Here is a 24,177-nt window from a genome sequence, read left to right as displayed (position 1 = left end):
TTGGCTACATCGTGCCCTCGTGGGTCGACGCGCCCGCCGACTTCGTGCCACCTCGCCTCCGGCCCCTCCTCTGCGGCCTCGTCGGCGGCGCAGGGAGCGGCGGCGCGGTCGGCCGCACCGGCACGCTGCTCGTCTGCCCGTTTGCGCCGTCGGCGGAGCGGAACTTGCTGCGCGGCCTGCAATTCGACGGGCTCGCCCTCGCCTTCCTCAAGAACCTCAAGCAGATCCGGCTCGTCTCAACCGGCGGCGGCGGTTCGGCGCAGTCGAGCAGCGGCGGCGCGGCGGCGGGCGGCCGCGGCGGAGGGGAGGAGTCGCGCCCTGACGGCCCCTCTTCGCACGAGTACCGCGTCGAGCGCGCGACAGTGTCGGAGGAGATCGAGCCGATGGCGGGCGGCTTTGGCGGCGTGCTCAAGGGCATCGGCGTGCGCAGCCACACGCTGTGCACGTGCACGATCATCGAGAGCGCGCAGAGCGCTTCGGGTGCAGTCCGCGAGACACGAAAGCACTTCCGGCTTCACTCGTACTCCGTGCTCAAGTACAAGGCGGACGCCGACAGGGCGGGCGCCGCGGCCGCGGCCGCGACGACGACCGTCTGCCTTGCCTTCCCGGTCGGCAGCGACCAGACGCCGCGCCGGTCCGACGAGGGCGAGCTGGTCTTCGCCTACTTGCCCGTCACGGCGGCCGGGTTCGGGTTTGCGATCCAGGCCGACTTCGAGCTCGTCGCCTCGCGGCAGGACGTCTCGGAGCACAGCGGGAACCACGTCCTCCTCGGCCGGATCCCGGGGCTGTTTGTGCACGCCGTGCTGTCCGACCCGGCCCTCGGCGAGGACGCCTTCCCGTGCTACCTGCCCGATTTAACCGCCATCCGCAAGGATCGGAGCGGCGGCGGCAGAAAGTGGTGCACGCTAGCGTCGGCGCTGCACCGCGCGACGGAGTCTTTCATGACGGTGCGCACCGAGGACGACGACCGCGTGCGGAGGCGGCACGCCGTGCTGCGGCCGCGCCACCTCTCTTGCGCCCTCGTCCCGAACGGCGTGCTCAAGGCGGTCAGCGACAAGTCATTCGCCCACGCCGACGCGGAGGTGGACCTCGTGGGCTGCCTCGAGGCGTGCCCGGTCGGCGTCGTCCTCGACTGCCTCCGGAAGGTCTTCCAGGAGATTGAGGAGGCGCAGCCCGAGAGGACGGCGGAGGCGCTGCCACAGGCGTGGCGCTACCTCTCCGCCGAGTACGCCGCGGCAAGGGAGCAGCGACAAGGCGCAGCCGGGCAGAACGAGGAGGAGGGCGGTGCGCTCGGGGCGATCGTGGAGGCACTCGTCGGTGGGACAGACCCCTCCTCGCCGCCGCCGCTGCGCATCTTCCCCGTGCGGGGCTCGTCGACGCTGCGGCTCCACTCGGAGCACGGCGCCCCCCTCTGCTGGGGCCTCTCCCCCTCACTGACGCAGCACGGCGCCTCCCTCCTCCGCCTCGCCGACCGGATCGTGCCGCAGCTCGACTTGGAGCGCATCCGCGGAGCTCGCACGGCAGACGGCGGAGACGTCGTCGACGTCGACGCCGTCGAGGCGCTGATGCGCCGCTTGCGCGTCCGCGAGGCGACGCACGCCGAGCTCGAGCAGCAGCTCAAGACGTGCTTCCGCTTCGGGCTCGCCGTCACGGTGGAGCCCGACCTGTGGTGGGACGCGTACAAGTACGCCGAGTCGCTCGGCCACGCGCGCGGGCTCGCCGACTTTGTCGACGGCGCCGCGGTCGCGCTGCCCGTCTCCGACTCGCGTGTCGTCTCGTCGCGCGACGTGCGGCGGCTCTCCGTGTCGCTACCTTGCTTACTGGGGCTCCGCCGCAAGCACTCGTCGAGCGCAAAGTCGACGCTCGCGCTCCCGCCCTCGGCGGCGGCCGCGTGGGGTGGCCTGCTTCGCTGGGAGCTCGCGATGGCGACCGCCTTCGGCGTCACCTTCCCGCAGGCGGACGCCGAGCGCATGCCGCTCGAGTCGCTTTCGTCGCTTGCGCACGAGCTCATCGACGCCGTGGTGGACGCGCGGTGCCAAGGAGACCTCGCGGCGCTGAGCGCGCTGAGCCGCCTCCTCGAGGTGTACGAGGAGCGGCTGGGAGGCTTTCTGGCCAACCTAAAGCGCGCTATGTGCACGTCCTACTACCCGGAGAGGAGCTTGCTCGAGCCGAGGGCCGCCGATTGGCGCGGGCGCGGGCGGCTGCCCTTCGACGCCACGTGCTCGCCCCGCTACATCGAAGAGCTGATGGCCTTCGCGATGGTGGCCGACGACGCCTCGAGTGATCTACTCGAGACGCGGCTGACGCTGCTGCGGCTGCAGGAGGAGCGAGGCGAGCCGGGCGAGGGGTATGAGAGCGCGGCGGAGGAGCTGGGCAGCGACGAGGAGGAGGGGCAGGCGACGAAGGCGGGCGACGCCGCGTCCAGCGCAGAAGGAGCGGAAACGACCGAGGTGGAGGATGAGGCTGCCCCGACGACGGCAGATGAGGGCGCGGTCGACGAGGCGGTCTGGAGCGTCCTGCACCATTTGCTGGGGTTTCGGCACGTCTTCGCGCCGCGCGACAGCACTTGGGTGCTATATGGAGCGCTGCAACTCGAGGGTGACTCGAGGTCACACCCCGCCATTCACGCTTCCGGCACCCCTCTCGAGCCGCTCGTCACCAGCCTGGCGAGGGCCGCGTTGACGGCCCCGTCGACGTCCGACGCAAGCAGCGGCGCGGGCGGTTGCGCTCCGACCCTCTGGCCGTGCATCTGCTGCGCTGGCGGCGTGTGGGTGGGCTCCGAGTTTGTGTTGTTGCGACAGTGTGTGTGGGATGTCAGTGACCTCGTCGTGTGGGGGGCACTCCAGCGGGTCGGCTGCCGTGACGGTCGCATCGTTGAGCTGCGCCGCGCCCTCTCTTCGTTCCTGCACGAGGCGCACCCGCAGCAGGAGCTGTGGGAGGAGCACGGGATGCTCGCGCCGAGGGACGTCCTCGCCCACCTCGGCGAGTGCTGCATGCATGGCCGGAGCTCACAACCGCCTCTGCCCTACCCGGCCGCGATCGACATGATGCTCGGCGAGGTGTTGCCGTGGCTGCTCGCGCGCGATGGCACCTCCGATGACGACTCTGACTCCGTCACGACGCAACTCGAAGAACCGTTCGACGACGAGGAGGGCGACTCACAAGCGGCATCTGACGAGTCATCGATCGGCTCTTCCTGCTCGGCCTTGGGAGTCTCGGAAGCTGCCGGCCGAGAGCGGCCCGTCTACGCTGCCTCGGAGGAGAGCATCGCCTGCTACTCCGCCGTCCTCGCCTCGTCGTCGGCCGCGTCTCGATCTAAGGCGTGGGCCGTGCCAGTGCCGACCGCCGCGGGGACCCGCCAAAAGGTGGTCCTGACTGCTAAGGAGGGGCGAGCCGCTCGGTCGGAGGAGCGGCTGCTCGTGCTGCCCGACGCGGCGCATTGGCCCGTGGCAACGGCGCACGTGCTGCAACACTTTGCGGCCGACTGCCTCCATCCGACTTTGGCGCCGACCTTTGCGTTCATGCTCATGGCGGGCCGGAGGGGCGGCCTCGAGACGCCGTGCGCGCGCATCCAGCGCAGCTTTCACCGGTCTCTCCGCTTGGCTGCCCAGGGCGGGGAGGACGAGGTTTGGGCGCTGGTCACGGAGCTGTACGAGCGGCCTGCAGCCTCAGCCGCCCCTTCGATCCGCGCCATCCCCGCCCTCTTCTCGCCCAACGACCACTGGGAGGTGCTTCTCTGGGCGGCCATCACCTGCGCGACGGAGTGGCACCGCGCCCTAGAAGCGGACTACGTATTCATGTCTTCCAACTAGCGCTTGAGAGGAAACGTATTCAGCTGTATTCAGCCGTACTGCGCTGTTTCCCCTGTATTCGTAGCCCTTGCATGCACGCGGTGCCCGGATTACACTGCACGATACCGTGCTCCCGCCCTGACGTCGGTGTGTGCACACTGTAGGCACCGCACGCAGTCGAGCGACGCGATGGAGGACGCGAGCCGGTACCACGAGACTTTGTCGCGCACGCGCCGGCTCGTGCCCTTTGTCGAGCGCTTGCTCGGTGGCGGAGAGCGCTGGTCCTTCCTGGATGAGCGCGACCGCGAGCCCGAAAGCGCGGCGGCCCCCGAGCCCCTGGCCTCCGACGAGTCCTTCCCCGGCGGCCGGAACCGCCCGGCAGGTGACGAATGGAGATTCCCCGCCGAGCCATCCTCCGAGTCAGGAGGCGGTAGCAGCAGCAGCACGCCGCCTCCGCTCGCGGCGGAAGCAAGCCCTCCTGCCGCCCCCCGTCCCGCCGTGCTCCTCCTCGGCACGCTCTTCGGGTACGACCTCTTCGGCACCTAACTACTAATTAACTACTAATTAACTACTAATTAACTACTAATTAACTATAGGTACGACCTCTTCGGCAGCTTGCGCGGCTTGGAGCTGCGCGGCTCTCCGCCCACTTCGACCGCTTTTGTGCCCTCGCGCATCCTCGCGTCCGCATGCGCGGTGCGCCGGCGCCTGCGCGCCGGCGACGTCCTGCGCGGCCCAAGCTCCGCGTCTCCCAGGCTCAGCCGCGGAGGCTCGAGCTTTCCCGAGGCGTTCGAGCGCGAGTCGCTCATCCTTCTCTGGGAGTGGTTCTGCCTCGAGGTGGCGGGCGCCGCTCCGCCGGCCGTGCTGTGGGCGACGGTCCAAGAGACGATCGGCGAGCGGACGAGGCCGCGCATCCGGACGGCGATGGCGGCGCTGCAGCGCGGCGTGGCGCGCGGCTCGCTCGAGGAGGCGTTGCTCGACTCGGTGCGCACGCACACGCAGATCGAGAGCCTCATGGAGGAGATGGACGCGCGCGACGAGGCGCGGAATGCCGCGCGCGAGCGCGAAAGGCGTGCGCGCAACGCCGAGCGCGAGGCGCGCCTCCGCGAGGCGCGCCTCCGCGAGGCGCAGAGGCAGCTCGAGAGACGCGAGCAGCAGCAGCTCGAGCGCGATCGCGAGGCGGAGCGCCAGGACGCCCGCCGCGCCGAGCGGATGGCGAGGGCGAGGGGAGCCCCCGACGACCAGCCGCCGCCGCAGCAGCCGGCGGGCGAGGAGCCGCTGCTTCCGCGAGCGTCGGGCTCGCGCGAGCAGCGGGTGCAGGAGGAGCGGGCGAGGCAGGGCCTGCTGACGCCAGACGAGCAGCGGCAGGCGCAGCAGGAGGCGGCGAGGCTGCGCCGGCTGGTCGATGCGCAGCGCTCGGAGATCGAGCGGATGCGCGCGGAGCAGGAGGCGGAGGCGGAGCACCGACAGCACGACGCGGCGGTCGCGACAGCGGCGCTCGAGAACCTCGGCGTCGCGGGCACGTTTCGGCGGATGCTCTTTGCCGGCGGCGGCTTTGGCGGCGGTTTCGGCGGCGGCGAGGGCGGCGGGGCGCCGGCGGTGCAGCGTCGGCCGGCGACCCTCCGCGAGTCGGAGGTCAAGGCGAAGCTGGCCCGCTTCCTCGCCGGCATGCGCGCCCTTGAGCGCCAGCGGGCCGCGAGCGCGCAGCCGCCGCTGCCGCCAATCATGAACCAGTTCATCGTATGGGCGGGCGACTTGCTTGCGGGCGGCGGCCGTGGCGAGGGAGTCCAGGACGCGGCCGGCGTCGAGGCGGCGGCGCGGCGGTACGTGGGCGGCGCCGCCGGTGCGTCGGGCACCGCGTCGGCGTGGGCGAGCGCCAGCGTTGACGACAGCGACGGCGACGAGGATGACTGCTGCATCTGCCAGGAGGGCCTGTCCGACTCCAAGGCGAACGACGAGTACGGAGAGCCGCTCGAGACTGGCTGCGGCCACCGCTTTCACGTGGTGTGCCTCGCACGCCACCTAGAGGCGTCGACCAGCAGCGGGCAAGAGCCCGTCTGCCCGATGTGCCGATCCAGCAGCTTGTCGGTTTCCTTTCGGCCACTCACTCGGCCGGTGGGATGAGCGCATACATGAGGCGCGGGCGGGGGAAAAGGGAGGCACTTGTGTCGTTCACTGTACCTTATCTCCTCACAGATCAATGAGCTGTTGCTGACACAAAGACGTCGTCGCGTTACCACATAAACCGCGCGACGCTGCCGTCCACCCACTGGTACGGCCGGTAGAGGAAGAGGCCGATCGCCGCGGCATTGACGGCCGCGAAGAGGAGCAGCGGCGGGAGCCACTCGCGCGGGCGGCGCAACGGCGGCGCGTGCAGCCGCAGCAGCAGGACGGGGAGGGTGAGATAGCGCGGCTCGATCAGCGGCGTCGGCACCAGCACGAGCGCGGCGCAGCAGCAGAGGAAGAGGGCGCGCAGCGCGCCGTGCGTTCGCCAGAGGGGCGGGTAGAGCAGCCAGCCGCCGAGGAGGTAGGCGGGGAGGAGGGCGTACCGCGCTGCCCAGTGCCTGCCCAGCACGTGCCTCCACACGTAGAAGGTGACGTGCCGGTTGTCGGCGAGCAGGAAGGGGTGGCAGTGTGTCAGGCGCGCACACGCGGCGGCGAGGCAAGCGCTGCCGAGCGCGAGGGCCGGCGCGGCGCGCGCCGCCGCCGCCGCGCCACGCAGCGTCGGGAGGAGGGACGCCGTGAGCCGCTCCGCGCAGAAGGGGGCGGAGGCGAGGCCGGTGAGATACAGGAGCTGCGCGCCGTGGAGCGTGGGGCGGTGGTGCGCTGCGTCGCCGACGACGACGCCGCCGTTGCGCACGACGAAGGCGGCGAAGCCGGAGAGAAGCGACAGCACGGGCAGATGGCGCGCGCAGAGGTGCGGCAGCTTGCGGGGCAGAGCCAGCAGCAGCGCGCCGCTCGCGGGGAGCAGGCGCGTCTCGGCCGGGTCGATGGACCGCCCGTCGGCCAGCTGCGTGAGGGAGGCGGAGATGACGCCGTGCATGAGCCAGACGGCGTTCGTCTGGCGGATGGAGAGGGCGAGGGCCGCAGCTCCGCCCACGCCGAGCGGGCCGGTCGCGAGGCGGAGGAGGAGGCCGCCGCCGCCGCCGCTGCTGCCGAAGCCACCGCTGCTGCTTTGCGCTCCGGCGGATGCAACCTGCTGCGAGAGGAGGACGAGGAAGAGGAGCACACTGGCTGTCGCGGCCGAGTCGGTGTAATAGAGGAAGTGGAAGAAGAAGTGAGTCGGCAGCAATGATAGCACCGCGCTGTTGGCGAGCGCGTCGGTCGTCGAGAGGGAAGGGTAGAGCAAGCGCAGCTGCGCGAGCAGCAGCGGCGGCGTGGCGAGCGCCGGGATCAGGTTGACCGTGCGAAGCAGCGGCAGCTCACAGCCGGGTGCCCACCCACGCACCAGTAGCGCCGTCGCCGCGTACAGCCCGGGGAATGTCGTGATCTTCTCGTCCCACTCGGTCCAATTTCCGGCGCAGTACGACTGCGTCTGACGCACGTGGAAGGGCTCATCCATGTATGGCTCGCGGACCTCGTCGTTGAAGGCGCGGTACAGAGCGGCGAGCAGGGCCGCGTAGAGCGCGAAGAGAGCTGAGCTGCCGATAAATGCCGGTGGCGGCGGCGGCGGCGGCGGCGGCGGCGGGAGCGGCGGCGGCGGCGGCGGCGCCTGCTGCGGAGGTGCTTGCGGCACTGCACCGAGCTTACCCGAAAGCCGCTCCGCGAGCTCGTTGGCTCGCTTGATCTTGCGAGCGATCTCCTCTTGGTCCATTGTGTGCCGGGCGTCGGCGCCCCACACGGCCTGGGCGTTCACGCCGCCACATCTGGATTGGGCTCAAGCGGGGGGAGGCGTCAATATGCAGCGCGCACACCATGGATGGAGGCGGCGCGCGTTCCGCCCCAAAAGCCAGAATGCCGTCCGTCCTGGGGGGGCGGGGGCCTAGCCCTAGGTAGAACTCACAGAACTCACAGAAAAGTCAGCGGTTACTCGAGTACTCACCCGTCACGTGTTCTGATCTCATTGCTTGGGTGAGTGAGTGAGGCATGACGGGGCGCTCATACACAATAAATAGATGGTATATGTAGAGGCCCGGGACGCGGGCGGGTGTGAAGGAAATCACTGTGGGGTGAGTGACAGAGTGAGCCAGCACTACAACATGTCCGAGACACCTATTGGGAGAGAGAGAGAGAGGTCCTATTGGCGACGTGGAAAATACTGTATTGAACCGCACCGCCACGTACAGTAGTCGTGCTTTAGGAGGAGACGCTTCCTTTGTCCGTGACACCTATTGGCGACGTGGAAAATACTGTATTCAACCGCACCGCCAAACAAAACAAATGACGTGTGAGTGTTAGAGTTGTTTGGTATTGCTAAAAATCTCTCTCACCGCCACGTACAGTAGTGCTTTTTATAGGAGGAAACGCTTCCTTCCTTTGTCCGTGACACCCATTGGCGCCGCGCTTGCGATCTCGCGTTGTACTGCTACCACACACACACACACACACACACACACACACACAGACGCGCGCGCGTTATGCCCTCCCCGATGGACAACGAGACGGCCATCGCCATTGCGGACGACGCCAACCTGCCGCAATCGGACGACAACCCGTCACCAGCCAAGGGCAACCCACCGGCTGTCGAGGCAATCGCACCCACGCCTCGAGCCCACCCACCGGCCCACCCTTGCTCCTCTGCACATCAAACGTCCATCGATCCCCGCCGATCAAAGCCTTTCTCCTGAACGTGTACAAGACCTCCACGCACGCCCACCCATCCTCTCCACTGCACTGCAACCAAGCCCATTCCGCACCGCCTCGCCCGCCACCTCCCGTCTCCCCTTCCCATTGACCTGCAAGGCGGTTGACTTCTCGCTCTGCAAGCCACGCGCAAAGGGTGTCCGATCGAGCGACCCGGAGCCCGCCGAGGGCGCCGGTGCGGAGGGCGGGAAGGTCGAGTCGGTCAGCTTTTACGGATGCAGCGGGTCGCTGCGCGCCCCCTTCAAAGCCTCCCGCTCCGAGGGCGCTCCGGAGGGTAAGGTGCTGCGACTACCCCCGAAGGGTCTACCTTGCCACCCGGGAGCTCAGGCATTACCGCTCCGCTTGCGCAGGTGCGCAAGGTGCGCGACCCGGCCAAGGCCATCCTCTCTGCGGTAACCGTGCGAAAGCTTGGCGTCGCCGAGCTCGACACCGTCTTCCTCGCCGCCGGCCGGATTGCCAACCACGCCGTCGTGCTGAACAACACGATGGTCTCCCTGGTGGAGGGCTTGAAGGAGAGCGTCGCGACGTGTATGGGCGCCTTCCAGCTCAAGCCGCTCCTCACGCAGGCCGGGCCTGCGTTTGCCGTGACCACGCTCTCCGACAGCAGCGGCACCGCCATGCTCGTCGCCCAGTGCACGCCGGCCCGTGGGCTGGTGGTGTGCGACCAGGCCCTCTATGACGACGCGACAAAGGTCAACGACGAGGTGAAGGCGTCGCTCAAGACTGCCTCGGAGGCGCTGGTCGGTTGACCACAGCCGTCACGGAGGCCAACGAGGCCGGCTGCGGCATCTCGTACGAGGTTGCTCAAGGCAGCCTCGGGCTTAAGCTTCCGCCGGTCATTGAGGAGGCGCCGAAGGAGGAGGCGCCGAAGAAGGAGCCGAAGATTCAGAAGGGCCTCGTGTCCAAGTCGGTGTCGAAGAGCCTGAGCGCGGTGTCAAAGGGGGCGGCGCTGGCGGTGTCCAAGGCGAAGAAGATCGCGGCCAAGTCTGGCGAGGAGGACGAGAGCGGGGACGGCGGCGCCGGCGCGGGGGAGGGCATCGAAGAGACGGGCGAGGGCGACCGCGCGGGCTGCGCCGAGGCCGAGGCTGCTGAGACGATCGAGGGAGACGAGGAGACCGCCGAGGGAGCGGAGGGCGCGGCCGAGACTACGGAGCCGAAGAAGAAGGAGGGCCGCGTGGTCAAGTCGGTGTCCGTGGGTCTGGGCGCGGTGTCCAAGGGTGCGACATTGGCGGTGTCCAAGGCGAAGAAGCTGGCGGCAAAGCTCGGCGAGGGCGAGGGCGCGGGCGGCGCCGACGCAGGGGAGAGCATCGACGAGACGGGCGAGGACGAGATCGTCGAGGGAGCTAAGAAGGTTTCCTTTGGCGATCTTCTCGGTGAGGGCGTGGCCGAGGTGCCGGAGGACGAGGGCGACGATGACGTCCTGGACGGGTTCGAGCCCGACGAGCCGGCCGACGGGGCCGTTGCCGCCGCCGACGAGGCGGCGCTCACGGCGGCGGCAGCCACTGTCGCAATGCTGTCGAAGCGGCAGCAGTTTGAGAAGGCGAAGGAGGAGTCGGCGCTGCAGAAGGTTGCCTTTCGCGCGTGCACCACGTACTGCCAGGCGCTCTTCCGCCTGCGCCTCGCCCTCGTCTCTGCTCGCTTCGAGGGAGTGCTGCAGGGCGGTGTCCGCGCGGCGGTGGACGAGATTTGGGCTCGCGTGTCGGAGGCGTTCTCGGCCGCCGGCCGGCCCATTGACTGGCTCAAGGTGATCTCGCTCGACCTGCTCAAGCTGCTGGAGGGCAAGCTGGTCTTCAAGCTCAAGCTGAGCTTTGACCACCTGCAGATGGACGCGGCGCTGAAGAAGTGCCTCCATTTTCTGACGCGCAAGATGGTGAGGATGGTCGAGACGATCGCCGTCAAGTGCTACTGCCTCCTCAAGGAGTCGATCACCATGATTAAGCAGCTGACCGACCTCGTGGTGCCCCCTTAGCCTCTTTCGCCCCCACCCCCCTTGTCCCCGGCCCCCCCCAACAGCATCCCCCCACCAACACACACACACACACACACACACACACACACACACACACACACACACACACACACACACACACACACACACACACACACACACACACACACACACACACACACACACACAATACGCACACACACGCACACACTGATGGCGACCCCTTTGTCGCCCAGGCAAAGTACGTCAAGAGCCCCTCCGAGCTGCGACTCCTCGCCAAGGGCCTCGGCCCTCGGGACATATACCGGCTGCCGGGGCTGATGAAGGGCAACGCCGCCGCGTTCGCAAAGGCGACGGCCCACCGACTGCCATCCAAATTGAACTCGCTTCATTAAATCATGCGGCTTTCTATCAGGTGCCTAAGATCCTCAAGACGCTCTTTGGCACGATCAAGTGGACGTGCCTGGACATCAAGGGCGGGCTGACCGCGGCGCCCAAGCTGCTCAAGGGCCCGTCGTCCGCAGCCGTCAACGACAACGAGCAAGAGGTTGAGGTCGAGCTCGAGGTCGAGGAGTGACTCTTCTCGTCCATTCCGCCCCTCCCTCCCCGTCCGTCGGAAGGAGTTGTCGTCGGGAACGCCGGTCGTCCGACAAGTCAAACGGAGACTCGGAGACGCGGGGGCGGCGTCTGTCCACTCGCGCGGGCCGCCGCGGGTCCCGAGTAGCGCGCGCGGGCCCCCCGGCCCCGCGGGCGCCGCGCGCGCGCGGCGCCGCGGCGGGTGGCGTTTAACGATTAATGCGCAGCGGTGTGCCGTGTCCCGCGACACCGGGTTTTGGATCTATAATTACGAGTACTTCCCTGCCGCGACATTCCACACACATTTGTACTGTTCGCCAGATCCCCGTGGCCCCGCCCCCGCCTCCTCAGCGACGCCACATCTTCAAATTGCGGTCCTTGCCGCCCGACGCGACCCGCTCGCCGTCGGGCGACCAGTCGACCGAGTAGACCTCGTCAGCGTGGCCAGGCAGATCCTCCTTGAGCTTGCGGCTCTTGAGCTCCCACACCTTGACCGTCGAGTCCTTGGATCCCGACGCGAGTAGCCGCGAGTCGCCCGACCACGCCAGCTGGTACACAGCGCCCACGTGCCCGCGCAGCGCTGCGACAAACTTGCCCGTCCGCGCGGCCCACAGCCGGATGGCGCCGTCGAACGAGCCCGAGGCGAGCCACTGCCCGTCGGGTGAGAAGGTGACCGCGTTGACGAGCTGCACGTGCCTGAAGCGGAGATCGCAAGTTCGAGGGACGTGTCTCGAAAGTGTCGCGGCTGGCGAGCTGAGCGCGCCCGGTCAGCCGCGCGATCGGCTTCTTGCCCGCGGCGGGCGCCCACAGGAAGACCGTGAAGTCGTCCGAGCCAGAGGCGAGCAGCTCGGCGGTCCCTCGAGCCTCGGCGTACCGCTGCGCGGCACCGGCCTGTGGCCGGGGACGCGGCAGCGACGTGTGGCGGCGGGGCGGAGGTCGTGATTTAGGCGGCGGGCGAGCGGGTTGAGTGGAGGAGTGGCGTGGTGCAGTCGCCAAGAGGAGAGGCAGCAGAGGGGAAGCGAGGCAGGGGACACAGGCAGCAGTGCGGAGAGGGAGAGGCGCGCGCCTTTGCGGCCGCCTCGTCCGCCGGCGCGACGCCGCGGTGGTCGAAGGGGCCGCGCCGCAGCGCAAAGTCGGTCGAGGCGGAGAGGCAGTTAACCCAATGGCCGTGCCCCTCGAGCGAGCGCACCTGTCGCGAGCGGCGGCGGGGCCAGCGACTCAAGGGGGCTGCCACGCATGCCTCTGCCACGCATGCCTCTGCGGCGGCGGCGTGGGCGCACCAGCTTGCTCTCATCCGGCGCCCAAACCTTGACGGTCCGGTCCTGCGAGCCCGAGTACAAGAGCCCCTCGCCGCCCCAGCGCAGGCAGGTGACCGAGTTGGCGTGCCCGCAGAGCGTGCCGGCGCACCGCCCGCCCACGCGCTCCCACAGCCGGACCGTCCCGTCCTTGGAGGCGGAGGCGAGCCTACTCTCGGCCAATCTCGGAGCGATCTCGGGCCGTCCCCGTCCGGAGGGTGTGGGGCCCTCGGGGAGGTGTGGGCTGGTCGCCTGCAGCCGGCGGCGCCAGCCGAGTGGTACGGCTCCCATGCGAGGGCGTTGACCCACTTCTTGTGCGCGTCGATGACCTGCGGCCGGCGGGGGGCGAAGCACTCGAGGAGGGAGGGCGGGTGTGTGGGAGGGCGTCGTGGCGAGTGCGTGGGGCGAGGAGCGCGTGGTGGGGTGGGGAGAGGGAGGTGAGGTGAGGAGGAGGAGGAGGAGGGGGAGGAGGAGGGTGGAGGGGGTGAGCCTTGATCGGGTAGGATGGCTCGGCCGCCAGCCAGAGCGCGACCCGCCCATCCTTGCCGCCCGAAGCGATGTACTTGCCGCACGGCGACCACGCCACCGCGAGCACCCAGTCGCGGTGCGCCTGCAGCGGCAGGGGAGGCGCTCGAAGGGCGCCAGAGGAGGAGGGGCGGCGGCGCAGACGGCTCTCCGCCGCCGGCGCCTTGAGGGTCGCGCGCGGCGTCTCGGTCATCACGTCCCACAGGCGGACGCAGCAATCGCCCGAGCCGGTCGCGAGGGTGCGCCCGTCCGCCGAGAACTGCGCCGATAGAATCGCCTCCGAGTGGCCCGACAGCGTCGACGTGCAGCGCGTGACTGCGCGCACGCGAAAGATTGCTTGCGGCACGTACACGACCCGCAGAGTCTGCTCGGCCGAGGCGGAGCCGAGCGCCTCGCCGAGCGTGCCCGAGACCTCCTCCTCCGCCACGTAGAAGGCGTACGGGACACGATCCTCGTTGCCCAGCAGCTCGTTCAGGATGAGCTGCAGCTGCGGCGCCGTCGTGTCGGCCGGCACGTCGAGCTGCGGTCCCGTCCGCTCGCCCTCGGCGGTCTCGAACTGCGCGATGAGGGTGCCGCCCGCCGCTGGCGCGGCCGACTGGTTCGCAATGTCGCGCGGCGCCGCCGCCGTCACACCACGCCTGGTGCATGCTGCCTCGAGCTCCGCTCGTGTCCCGGTGGCAGGCGCGCCGTGCGAGGAGGCCAGCTGGCGGAGCTGCGATATGCTGAGCTGAGAGAGCGGCACCGGCGCGGCACCGGGAACGTACGACGACGGGGCCGCGGGAGGCTCCGTGGTCATCGCTCAATTCGGTGCGAGCGGGGGGAGAGGAGGAGGAGTCGTCGTGCCGTCGAGCGAGACAAGAAATCGTACCTGCCGCTGCCATCGGGTGCCACCAAATTCGTCCTCCCATCCCTCCCTTGGGTTGTCTGCTTTCTTTCTTTCTTTTTTTTCCACCAAATTCGCCGGTCGCTGTCTTTTTGTCGATCGCTTTTGTCAGTAGGAGGCCCGCGTGTCGCGATGCGCTCCCCGCCCCCGTTCTTCCGGTGTCCCTGATCGTCCTTCCTTCCAAGATCCTGCTCGTGCAGGTGGGGACCCTGTCCGTCTCCCCCACCCCTTGGATGGAATTCGGTCATTAACCTCACTCACGACACACCCAGGCGCCAGGGCCGGGGAGCAAGTGGCGTGTCCGATTTATTTATTATCTACCCCTAGAAGACGACACGCGATTCTTCTTGACGTCCTCCCCCGTTCGTTTTCTTTTTGACACACTGTGAGTTGTACCTGCCCAGCCCCTTTCCGTGTCGCGATGCGCTCCTCCCTCCCGTTTCCTGTGCCCCCTGCCTGGTCGTCCTTCCCGGATCCTGAGCACGTCGCTCGTCGGGTCTACGTGTCTGTTCGGTATCTCCTTCTTCGGGTCGATCCCTTTTGGTACCGCTCGCGTAGACGTTGGGCAGGACCGGGAGGTTGCAGACGAGGTTCTCGTTCTTCACCTTGAAGAGGATCGAGCCGTCCTTCTCGTCCGACTTCGTGCCCAGGAAGGAGTGGTATCCCTCCTGGATGGAGACCATGTTGCCGAAGTGCTTCTCCAAGAGGGGGGCGAAGTGCTCGATCTGGGCCGCGGTGTCGATGGCGCCGCGCGTGCGTATGGCGAGGAGGCCGTCTGAGTCCGTGGTCGCCTGGGTCTCGCGCGCCTCCGCCTGCTTGCCCCACACGGTGGCGTCGAGAGCGGCGAAGGTGATGGTGATGTTGTCTGGCGCTGGGAGCTGTAGGACGCCACCGCCGGTGTACTGCTCGAGGAAGGCGCGTGCCTCGCTCTCGCCGCTGAAGGCGACGCAGATGGCGCGCGACGTGCCGATGATGGGCACGCTGATCGCGCTTGCCTGCTGCGCCTCGCCGCCTGGTGTCTTCTTGATCAATTGGCGCACCTCGGTGACGAGCGCCGTCTTGTTCTGGATGTCCGGGATGTGCGAGCCGTCGCGCGCCGCGAGCGCGACGTGCAGCAGGCGCTTCGTGCCGCGGTCGGTGCCGGCGGCCGCCGCAGCGGCCATCTGTGCAGCGTCCACCATAATGGTGTCGCCTTCTTTGGCGTCGTCGTCGTTGACGCGCGCGCTCGCGAGCTCGCCGTCGACAGCCAGTCTGCTGTGGAGGCGTCAAAATTCTTTTTTCCCTCGTCGGCCGCCATCATGGGCGGCTGCTGCTCTTCTCAGGTGGATGGCGACGCCGGAGATCGCTCCGAAAGCCATCTCCTCGAGGACCCGCCGCGCCAGCCGTCGCCCGACTCGACGGCGTTGAGGGACCTGCCGCCTTCGCCCACCGTGTTGGAACGCTTGCCGCCGCGATCTCCCGGTCGCATGGATGACGCTGAGAGTTTGCATTTACGGCAACCGTCGCCACTGCCAGAGCACACCTCACCGCCGCAGCCCACACCACTGCCAGAGCAGACGTCGCCGCCGCAAGACGGACGCGAGGCGGGCACGCTCAAGCCAAAGTACATGACACTCGGCCAGCTGAAGCGCGCGCTGCGCCAGCGCGGCGAGCAGCCCGCCGAGGGGGCGAGCAAAGAGGCGCTGCAGGCGCAGCTGAGCGCGTTGCTAGGGCTCGACCCGTCGGGCTTCTCTGCGGCGGCGGCCGAGGCGGACCGGGCCGCCGTGCAGAAGAAGGAGGCGTTCGAGGCGCGGCGCGCGGCGGCCGAGCAGGCGCTGCAGGCCCAGGCGGCGACGAGGAAGCGCACGGAGGGGTCGCTCGAGCTCGCCGGCATACGAGTGGCGACGGGCGGCGGGGAGGTGGCCGGCGGCGAGAGCGCCCAGGAGGGCGAGCTGTGCGCCGTCACCATGAGCCGCCCAAAGGGCGGCGCGTCGCGCCGACCGCCGACCCGCAAGCCTCCCGGAGCGGCCCGGGAGGGCGGCGGGCTCAACGTAGGGTAGCGCTGGCAGGGAATCCACCGAGACGTAGACTCTCTTCGACCCGCCATTGTAGGAGGCACTTGGAGCACTTGGAGTGCAGTCGGTAACTCACATCCACCGGGCCGGGGGGCACTTGGTGTTGGAGCACATGGAGTGCACCCAGCGGGCCGGACGATTGGGATCGGGTTACGGGGTACCTCCCTGGTTCGCTCTTTATTAATGGTCTTTTGCTCGCCTGCCAAGCGCGCATGTCCCCTGGATGTGACACGGCACTCGGCACCGGCCACCGCACGGCAGGGCCGGCGGGCGCGCAGGGCGGGTGACGCTGTGACGGGGGTTTCGACATTCGAGATTCGACGCCTGACGGGCTGACGGCCGCGCTGTAGCCGCTTCTGATGTCTCTTCTTCGGCTGCGGCCTCGCCTCCGCTCCAGCTTCGACTGGTACCGCCTACTCGCCGAGAGCGTCGACGGCCCAGCCGAGGTCTCCCCGGCCGGGCGCTGAGGGAGGGTGTAGAGGATGTAGAGTGTAGAGCGCTGTAGAGCTGTAGAGCTGTAGAGTGCTGTAGAGCTGTAGAGCTCTACATCCGCCGCGGGACGAGGCGGGTGCGTTGTAGAGCGATGTAGAGGCGCTCTACAACGTGAAATATCTATAACAAACTCTACATCATAAGCGGCGAACGAGGCACGGTCGCTCTCCGACATGAGGCGCGTTGCACTTGCCAGTGCTGCCCTGGCCTTCTCTCTGCCCGCCCAATGGGTGGCAGATGCCTCTGCTGCTGTGGCATGCCTCACGGCTGCGACTGGCCGGCGCCTCGGCGCGTCAGCTCGGCTCGGCGTAGCGACAGTGGCCAGCGCAACTCGCCTGGACTCAACGCTCAGCCAGGAGCTCCCGCACGCGCTGGCGCGAGGCATGGCGCATGCAACGCGCAGCAATGCTTGCCTCGCCTCGCGCAAATGCGACCGTCCTCGCAGCCGACAGTCAACCGCCTGCTAAAGAAGAACTGCGACGAATGCGGCACCGGCGACGCATGGCAGGCTGGTCATGACGCAGTTATAGGGTGTTGTGTGCCGTCAGAGTGACTCTCTGTGTGTCAGTGATAGTCAGGGCCGTCCATCAGAGCTCTAGTAAGCTAGGAGACACCTCATTAGTGCGACTCGACCTCTTTGAGTCACTGCCTTCCCGGCGGTTTGGCTGTAGAGCCTCTACAACAAACTCTACAGCAAAATCGCGCTCTACATCGCTCTACAACGCACCCGCCTCGTCCCGCGGCGGGTGTAGAGCTCTACAGCTCTACAGCGCTCCAGAGCGCTCTACATCTCTACAGCTCTACAGCTCTACAGCGCTCTACACTCTACATCCTCTACACCCTCCCTCAGGCCGGGCGAGGGCGGCGGCGTTGTGGAACGCACCGCCGCACCTCCTCGACGGTGGCCGGCGGGTGGGCCAAGCTCTCTCCCTGCCTGGTCGATGAATCGCGCCCGCATCCGCGGTCTCTCTATCGTACCAATCGTACTCGCCTCGCCCCCCCTCTCGCTCGCTCGCAGACTCCTTCAACGAGCCAGGGGTGGTGTGGGCTTCCTGGCTGGTCGTAAATCATGCCCCCCCCAGACAGCCCGCCCGCCCGACGGACGGGAACGCCATCACCCTCGCCCAGGGATCTACAATGCTGTCTTTAAGGTCCGATGTGGGCACCGCCTGCGCTCGGCACCGCGGCGCGGGGCGGCACCGCCTCGGTACACAAACAGCTCACAGATCACACGAGCAAAGATCAGTCCGGGGATCTCAAAAGAGCTGGGTTGTGTGAGCAGCAGAACATCAACAACGCTGCTCGCAACATGCGTGTCGCGCACTCATTCATGACCGGTCTCAATGTCCCACCCCCCTGCGCGCGGGCCTTCTAGGCCCGCGCGGGGTAGTCTCCCCCCATCCCCAGGGCCTCCAGGGCTCGCACCTCAACCTCTCATAGACCAGCGCACAGCGCATCGAGGTATTTTCTTCCCAATAAAAGGCCGTGAAGAATGGACTGAAAAAAGTTTGGCCAAAAGGCCCCACATGGCTGACCCTTGGGCATGGCCTCTCTGGGTGTGAGCTGGGTCGGCCTCCTCCGGGTCTGCAACTCGCACGGCGGGTCCGCGTCCGAGCAAGCATCCGCGGCCCGTGGTTGTCCTCTCGCAGGGCGCGACCAACATGATGGTTTGGGGGGGAAAGCCGAATGGTTTGGGGGGGGAAAACCAAAGGGGAAGGTTGGCTCCTAGAGCTAAAGGTCGACATCTTCGGCTACGACAATGTGAACGTGATCTGGTCCTCACGGGGTTGATCCGTCTCCTCCAGATCGAGACGGACTCCATGCTGCATGGACGGCCGAGCAATATTTCTTCATTAATATTATTCATTGATGCTTTTTGCACGGCTGACCCCCCCCCCCCCTCGCCCATTCGCATTCCCTCCCCTCTCCCGCCACGCGCCCCGTCCGAGCCCTCTCCGCTCTTGCACAACAGGAATTTGGACAAATAATCAGATGGCTTCTAGGTGGAAGGGAAACGCAACTCGAAATAATGGGCTTGCCCATCCCGGAGTGGTTCGACTCCACGCAAACCCGGAAGGTGATGGGAGGAGCCGCGTGCGACCTGAGGCCCTGGAAGGAGGGTACTGCGCTGTAGCGCCCGGGTGATGCTGAACGAGCACCTCTTGTAGCTCGATCGGTCACACCGCCATCACCGCCGACGTTTCCCAGTGAGTGAGACGATGCTCGATGGAGAGGGAGGGGGGACGACACTGCTTTGGCAGCGTGCACCTCGATCCTGTACCGTGTTTGTTATGCCCCCCCCCCCCCCCCCCCCCAATGAACACACCAGCGAGGGAGGGCGAGACGGTCGAGGGGTCCCGTACCACGCGGAATCCACCCTATCCCACAGTGCTCAAGTGGGCAAGTGCTCAAGGCCGTGAAGACCCGCCTCACGCCCGAGTGCTGAGACGCGCTGGCTGGCGAACTGTTGAGCGCTGTCTGAGCGGTGGACACCGATATCGCAGGATCATGCCGAAACCTGAATACACCGTGTTCATCGGCACGTCCGCCCACACAGGACTTTGCGAGGCGCTCGTCGGCCTCGCAGCACGCCTCTCTCCTGCCGAGGCCGCAGCTCGGCTAGCTCGCGGGGACGACCCCAGAGCAAACCGCGTGCTGCACGTGTGCGTGGTGGACGGCCGCGTGGCTGGCTGCATATCTTCCACGCTGCAGCCGATGTGGACGCCCGCTGGGTGCGGGCACTGGGGCCTGCTGGTGGTCGCGCCCGCCATGCGTCGCAAGGGCATCGCTTGTGCGCTGGTGCACGCGGCAGAGGAGCGGCTGCGGGCTGGCGGCTGCAACGCGGTTCAGATCGAGTACGAATGGGCGCCTGGCTACGCGCATGGGCAAGTGCTTGAGGCCTGGTACGAAGGTCGGCTCCGATTCGAGCGTATCTCCGGCGCTTTCACGAGCCGTCTCTTTGGCCTGGTCATCGGCCACCACTCAAAGACCGAGTTCAGGCGGTGCCGAAAGAGCCTGTCTTCAGGTGGCGGCGCCACCGCTAGGACCGCGAGCACATCTGATGTCGCACTGCCGACCGCGGGTGTTGCCGTCTTGGTGATAGCGATCACAGCAGTCGCCGTCGCCTTTAGCTATAGCTTGCTGGGCGAGTGATGTGAAGTGTTGCGTGCGGCACTGGGGCCTCTAGCAATAATCCATAAACGAAAAGGCCAGGCTCTGGCCTTTGTGGCAAGATAGTACAAGCAGATATAGAGAGATGGGTACGAATAGCCTCCACGCTCCAGTCCTACGGCTCTTAAATAAATAAAGAAAACGGTCAAACTCTGAGACGAGATGGGATTTAGGGACGTGTGTCCCCGCCCGTTTAGGCCGCGCTATAGGATAAAAAGCCGCGAGCCCGCGAGCTCTCAAACTCGGACGAGGGGGTGTCACAGCTATATTCTATATACGAGCTACGAACAAGTTTTTGTTCACACCAGTCGACTCGCATCGGTTGCCTCCATGAACGGCGGAGCTATTCTCGCACACACACGGATACAGACAGTCGATGTATGTATGTATGTAGTAAGGTGAAGAACAGCCAGCTCGGACTGGACATCTTGTGCTTTTGTGAACAGCGTCGACTTCCATGGTTGTATCTTTTCCCCGGAGGCTATGGTGAACAGATTATAACCACACGTTACCAAGCCCACACACATCAACCCCGCACACAAATACACACACGCTCGACAACGCCGTCAGTGTGTAAGCTCCCTCAAAGCCTCTTGCTGCAGTCGGTCTGCGTAACCTCAGCAGCCGAAGACGCCCCCGCCTCCTTGTTGTCTCGCTCTTGCCGCTCTGTCGTGCTGTCGTCATGGATGACCACCTCGTGCAGCCCTCGGTCGGGATCGGGCACGCTGGAATGGTGCAGCAGCACTAGCTTTGCGGGCGATGGATCACTACCGAGCCATTTAATTCTAGGAGCGCAATGCCCATCGCCCACGCATCGCTCTGTGCCGCGGCTTGCGCTGCTCTGCGCGAGCCTGGCTTCGCGCTGCTTGATATCGAGGCGAGCGACGGGCGCGGCGCGCCGCTGCCAGGCGTGACCTACGTGGGTGAGACGCCTGAAGAGCGATCCGAGCTGATTGCACAGTTCGAGGACCCGTTCTTCCTCAGCATCATGGGTGGCCTCCTCACCGCCTCCTTCACTGTGCGAGACATGCTCGAGGGCATCCCTCAGCTGGGCACGCAGATCCCGCTCCTGCACGCCGCCATCGCAAACCAGGAGGAGGGTGAGGCAACGGAGCGCGGCGTTCCCAGCGATGTTGGTGGCAGCAGCGGCGATGGAGACAGCGGCGACGACGGCGGCGGCGGCAGCGGCGGCGGCAGCGGCGGCGGCAGCGGCAGCGGGGACGGCGGTAGCGGTGGCAGCGGCAGCGGCAGCAGCAGCAGCAGCAGCTGATTCTTCGACACCGAATGCTCGTATACATTCTCTGGGCGAGGGACTTTTGGCTGGCGGCCAGAACATGGCACGTGTCCAGCCAATGTTATAATTCGAGTGTGCCTTGCGGTGCAAGGCAGGGAGGGCATACACGTTTGGTTTGTGGCACTTGGTTGGTGCCAGCAGTCGTGCCATGCACATGACATCGACATGCCGCGTGGCCATCATCACATGCCTGGATGACATGCATGCCATGATGGCCTGTGACATCGATGTCATCTTCAAGGAGCAGTGACCAGTGTGCTTCACCCACTCCCAGCAACTATCCGACGTGGCCACGCCGAGTCTGACTGACACCCACACCTGACCGGGGAGCGAAGCTGACGCGGCGTGAGACTGTGACTGAGAGAGAGCCCGGCCGCCGGCGCGGTGGACCTCCTGTCGCGCCTCTAGCTCTCCACACCGCGTGGGCCGTGGGCCTCCAGGCTCCAGTTCGTTCCGTGCCGTTACCGTGGTCAGGCGGCGCAAAATAGTGTGTCGTCATTTTTTGGCGTCCGTTTAGAGCGCGGCCGGACGACGAGACCTGAGGACGAGGACGACGACGCTTCCACTGCTTCCCGGCGCGCACAGCGTGGTGTGTTCTGCATCTGGCCCGCGTGGGAGCGACAGTTGTCCCTCGTCCTCAACACGTCTGAGCCTCCACACATCGCTCTCGCGAAGCAGTCTAGTTGGCGATCAAGGCACGAGGGGCGGGCAAGCCCAGCCAGGCCGCCCCCCCCTCTTCCCCTCCAGCCCCGCACCCTCCGATGTACCCACCTCCTTCAACTCCTTCAAGCCGCGGCGTCCTCATAGTACCCGACTCCCTGCGGCCCGGCCTTGAAGACGAAGCCTGGCCTCGCGCCCGCGAAGGTGGGCGAGGGCTGAAACTCGCCGCCGCCCGCGCTGCAGCTCGCCGATGGCGCGCACGGCTGGCAGGAGGCGCCACCCGCGCCCGCCGCCGGCGGCCTCGCAGTCTCCCCGCGCAGCGCAGCGAGCCGCGCCTCCACTGCGGGGTCGAGATCGCCGCCGCCGCCGCCGCCGCCGCCGCCGCCCTCGCCGCGCAGCGCCTTGAGCCGCGCCTCCACGTCCGGGTCCACCGCCTGCTCCGCGCGCTTCTGCTTCTTGTCCGCCTTCTTCTTGGCGGCCCACGCCGTGTACGGGTCGGTCCACCAGACGGGGCCGCCGTCGATGCCATCGCCCGAGACGCAGGAGACGCAGCCCGTCGTGACGGAGGGCATGATCTGTCCGCCCCGCTGGGCCAGCGGCACCCGGCAGATCGAGGTGGTCCCGAAGTTGGTCGAGCCCTTTTGGATCGCCGCCATCGAGCAGAGGATCTCATAGCCGGGCTTGCGCCACTTGGAGATGAGCGCCGCGTCGACGATCTTCTCGCGCACGAGAAAGTCGTACAGGTCGCGCGAGATCTTCTGCTGCTTATAGTACAGGTCGTAGATGTACCGGTTGCGCTCCCAATGCAGGCGGTGAATCGGCCAGTTCGACTCGGCCTTGCGCTTGCCGTCGTGCGGGTCGTTGATCGCCTCGCGCATGCGGTCCTCGAACTCGAAGAGAGCCGCCTCGATCAGCGACCAGCCCTCGGGCTTCCGCTTGGACGCGAGCCGCACCCGGAGGCTCATGGCAGTGCCGAGAGAGCAGGTAAAAAGAATTCTGGAAAACCGGCTCTCAGGTAAAAAGAAAGCCGGTCGGCTAAAAAACGACGCACTCTCTCGCACCTATTAAAATCCCTGTGTGGTGGCGGCGTGCCGTCCTCCCATCCCTCGGTTGGGTTGTCCGGTTTCTTTCTTTCTTTTTCTCTCGCACCTGAGAGAGAGAGATTTTTGTTGTCGCACCTGTGTGTGTGTGTGTGTGTGTAAAACTTCTGTGATGCCATGCGTGACCTAGTAGTGTCCCCAGCTATGGGCGTGTCCACGTTGGAGCCAGGTGTGGTGTGGGCGCGAGAATAGCTCCGCCGTTCATGGAGGCAACCGATGCGAGTCGACTGGTGTGTGTCGTCGTGGTTTCGTATCAAGAATACTCACTCACTTGTCGCACCTGTGCCCCTGACCGTCCTTCCAAAATCCTGCTCGTGCAGGTGTGGACCCTGTCCTCCTCACCTATCCCTCATTTGGGTTAGCTGTTTTCTTTCTTTCTTTGCACTCTCTCGCATTATACAGGGCTCCAGGCCCCAAATGACGTGTGAGTGTTAGAGTTGTTTGGTATTGCTAAAAATCTCTCTCTCTTATACAAGGGACACTCTGTCATGTCATCTCGGGAGGACAAGACAGATCCACCGAGCATGGACAGCCTCAGAACTCGAACCCGAGCCCCGGCTCGCTCCCCGGATTAACATCGACGGCTAAGCTCAAAAGAAAAACGTGTGTGCCTTCGCTTGTTCCTATTAACAACGAAGTCTAGCTCAAAAGAAAAAATCCGCCGTGTCGTCTGGCAGACGGCAGGAGCGATGCTGCGGCGGAGGACGTGCTGCTTGGCCTTGCTGCTACTCGGCGCGGCGCTCACGGGGGCCGCCGCCGAGGAGGCTGCGGCGGAGGGCGCCGCCGGCGCCGAGGCCACGCCGACGCCTGACGCCGCCGCCGCCGAGGCGGAGCCCGAGGAGACCCAGATCGTGCTGAACTGCGACGACGCTGAGCTGCTCGAGCCGCTCACGACGTGGAGCCCGGACTGCGTGGCGCAGTGGGCGGAGAACATGGGGTACCCGCAGCTGAAGGCCGCCTTCCTGGGCAACAAGCTGACCGGGAAGGGCCTCGAGGCGCTCTCGCTCGAGACGCTCGAGAAGGAGTACGGCGTGGCGGACGAGCACGACCGGAAGACTCTCGCCTACACGGTCAAGGACATGCTGCGCAAGGACAACTACAGAGGCAACACTAACGACTGGCGCGCCGCGCCGCCGCCGACCCGCCGCCCGCACGCCTCCCTGGCGCGCCCCGTGCGATGCAGAGGCGAGCCTGTCGCTCGCACATGCGCAGGCAGAACTTCCTGCTGTGGCTCCTCCCAATGCTCGGCGTCGGCAAGTGGCTGTCAATGAAGTATGAGAAGCAGCTGGCCAAGCTGATGAAGAAGTACCGCAAGTGGCAGGAGGCGCGTGCGCCGCCCAAGCCGCTGAACTCGGAGCCGGTTCCGGAGGGAGAGACAAACGACTGGATCGACGGCGCGCCTCGCCCGCCGCTGCCGCCGCCGCCAGCTACCGCGCCAGCTACCGCGCGTGCGTGCGCGGGGCCGTGCTGACCTGCCGCCCATCCGCAGGCATCAACGCGGACGTCGGCACCGACAAGCCCAAATCGGTCAAGAAGCGCACCAAGAAGGCCACGTGAGCGCGTATGGGCGGAGGGGCGAGTTGTC

At 66.7% G+C, this 24,177-nt stretch overlaps 7 protein-coding genes across 7 annotated transcripts in view; 4 read left to right on the top strand and 3 right to left on the bottom strand.

Moving 5' to 3' along the window:
- Positions 1 to 5,303: 5,303 nt before the first annotated feature.
- Positions 5,304 to 5,990, top strand: EMIHUDRAFT_355734 (hypothetical protein). The gene has a single exon (XM_005770151.1). It carries the CDS (start codon positions 5,325 to 5,327, stop codon positions 5,913 to 5,915), a length of 591 nt encoding a protein of 196 aa, XP_005770208.1. The 5' UTR covers positions 5,304 to 5,324; the 3' UTR covers positions 5,916 to 5,990.
- Positions 5,991 to 11,382: 5,392 nt separating this feature from the next.
- Positions 11,383 to 13,734, bottom strand: EMIHUDRAFT_427427 (hypothetical protein; the record flags this gene model as incomplete). Its single annotated transcript, XM_005770150.1, has 6 exons — positions 11,383 to 11,814; positions 11,882 to 12,009; positions 12,185 to 12,307; positions 12,399 to 12,597; positions 12,696 to 12,766; positions 12,946 to 13,734. The coding sequence occupies 6 exons, from the start codon at positions 13,732 to 13,734 to the stop codon at positions 11,466 to 11,468; spliced, it is 1,659 nt and encodes a 552-aa protein (XP_005770207.1). The 3' UTR covers positions 11,383 to 11,465.
- A 344-nt stretch (positions 13,735 to 14,078) lies between these two features.
- EMIHUDRAFT_209745 (hypothetical protein) lies at positions 14,079 to 15,289 on the bottom strand (the record flags this gene model as incomplete). The annotated part of the gene is made up of 4 exons (XM_005770149.1): positions 14,079 to 14,138; positions 14,218 to 14,297; positions 14,369 to 15,072; positions 15,192 to 15,289. 4 exons carry the CDS (start codon positions 15,287 to 15,289, stop codon positions 14,079 to 14,081), a joined length of 942 nt encoding a protein of 313 aa, XP_005770206.1.
- A 139-nt stretch (positions 15,290 to 15,428) lies between these two features.
- Positions 15,429 to 15,860, top strand: EMIHUDRAFT_209744 (hypothetical protein; the record flags this gene model as incomplete). Its single annotated transcript, XM_005770148.1, has 1 exon — positions 15,429 to 15,860. The coding sequence occupies one exon, from the start codon at positions 15,429 to 15,431 to the stop codon at positions 15,858 to 15,860; it is 432 nt and encodes a 143-aa protein (XP_005770205.1).
- Positions 15,861 to 19,082: 3,222 nt separating this feature from the next.
- On the top strand, positions 19,083 to 19,520 carry EMIHUDRAFT_209743 (hypothetical protein; the record flags this gene model as incomplete). Its single annotated transcript, XM_005770147.1, has 1 exon — positions 19,083 to 19,520. The coding sequence occupies one exon, from the start codon at positions 19,083 to 19,085 to the stop codon at positions 19,518 to 19,520; it is 438 nt and encodes a 145-aa protein (XP_005770204.1).
- Positions 19,521 to 21,336: 1,816 nt separating this feature from the next.
- EMIHUDRAFT_436284 (hypothetical protein) lies at positions 21,337 to 22,473 on the bottom strand. The gene has a single exon (XM_005770146.1). It carries the CDS (start codon positions 22,455 to 22,457, stop codon positions 21,618 to 21,620), a length of 840 nt encoding a protein of 279 aa, XP_005770203.1. The 5' UTR covers positions 22,458 to 22,473; the 3' UTR covers positions 21,337 to 21,617.
- Positions 22,474 to 23,280: 807 nt separating this feature from the next.
- EMIHUDRAFT_451313 (hypothetical protein) overlaps positions 23,281 to 24,177 on the top strand; it is a gene marked incomplete at its 5' end in the record, with an annotated part of 1,080 nt that continues 183 nt past the window's right edge. The window contains 3 exons of the mRNA XM_005770145.1: positions 23,281 to 23,712; positions 23,805 to 23,986; positions 24,082 to 24,177. The exon at positions 24,082 to 24,177 is cut by the window's right edge and continues 183 nt beyond it. Coding sequence (XP_005770202.1) covers positions 23,281 to 23,712; positions 23,805 to 23,986; positions 24,082 to 24,149 — 682 coding nt within the window. The remainder of the gene's footprint in view (positions 23,713 to 23,804; positions 23,987 to 24,081) is intronic.

Source organism: Emiliania huxleyi, assembly GCF_000372725.1.
Source record: "Emiliania huxleyi CCMP1516 unplaced genomic scaffold EMIHUscaffold_40, whole genome shotgun sequence".
NCBI classification, from domain to species: domain Eukaryota; phylum Haptophyta; order Isochrysidales; family Noelaerhabdaceae; genus Emiliania; species Emiliania huxleyi.
Note: the sequence above shows the minus strand (reverse complement) of the source record. Positions and strands in the feature narration are given on the sequence as shown.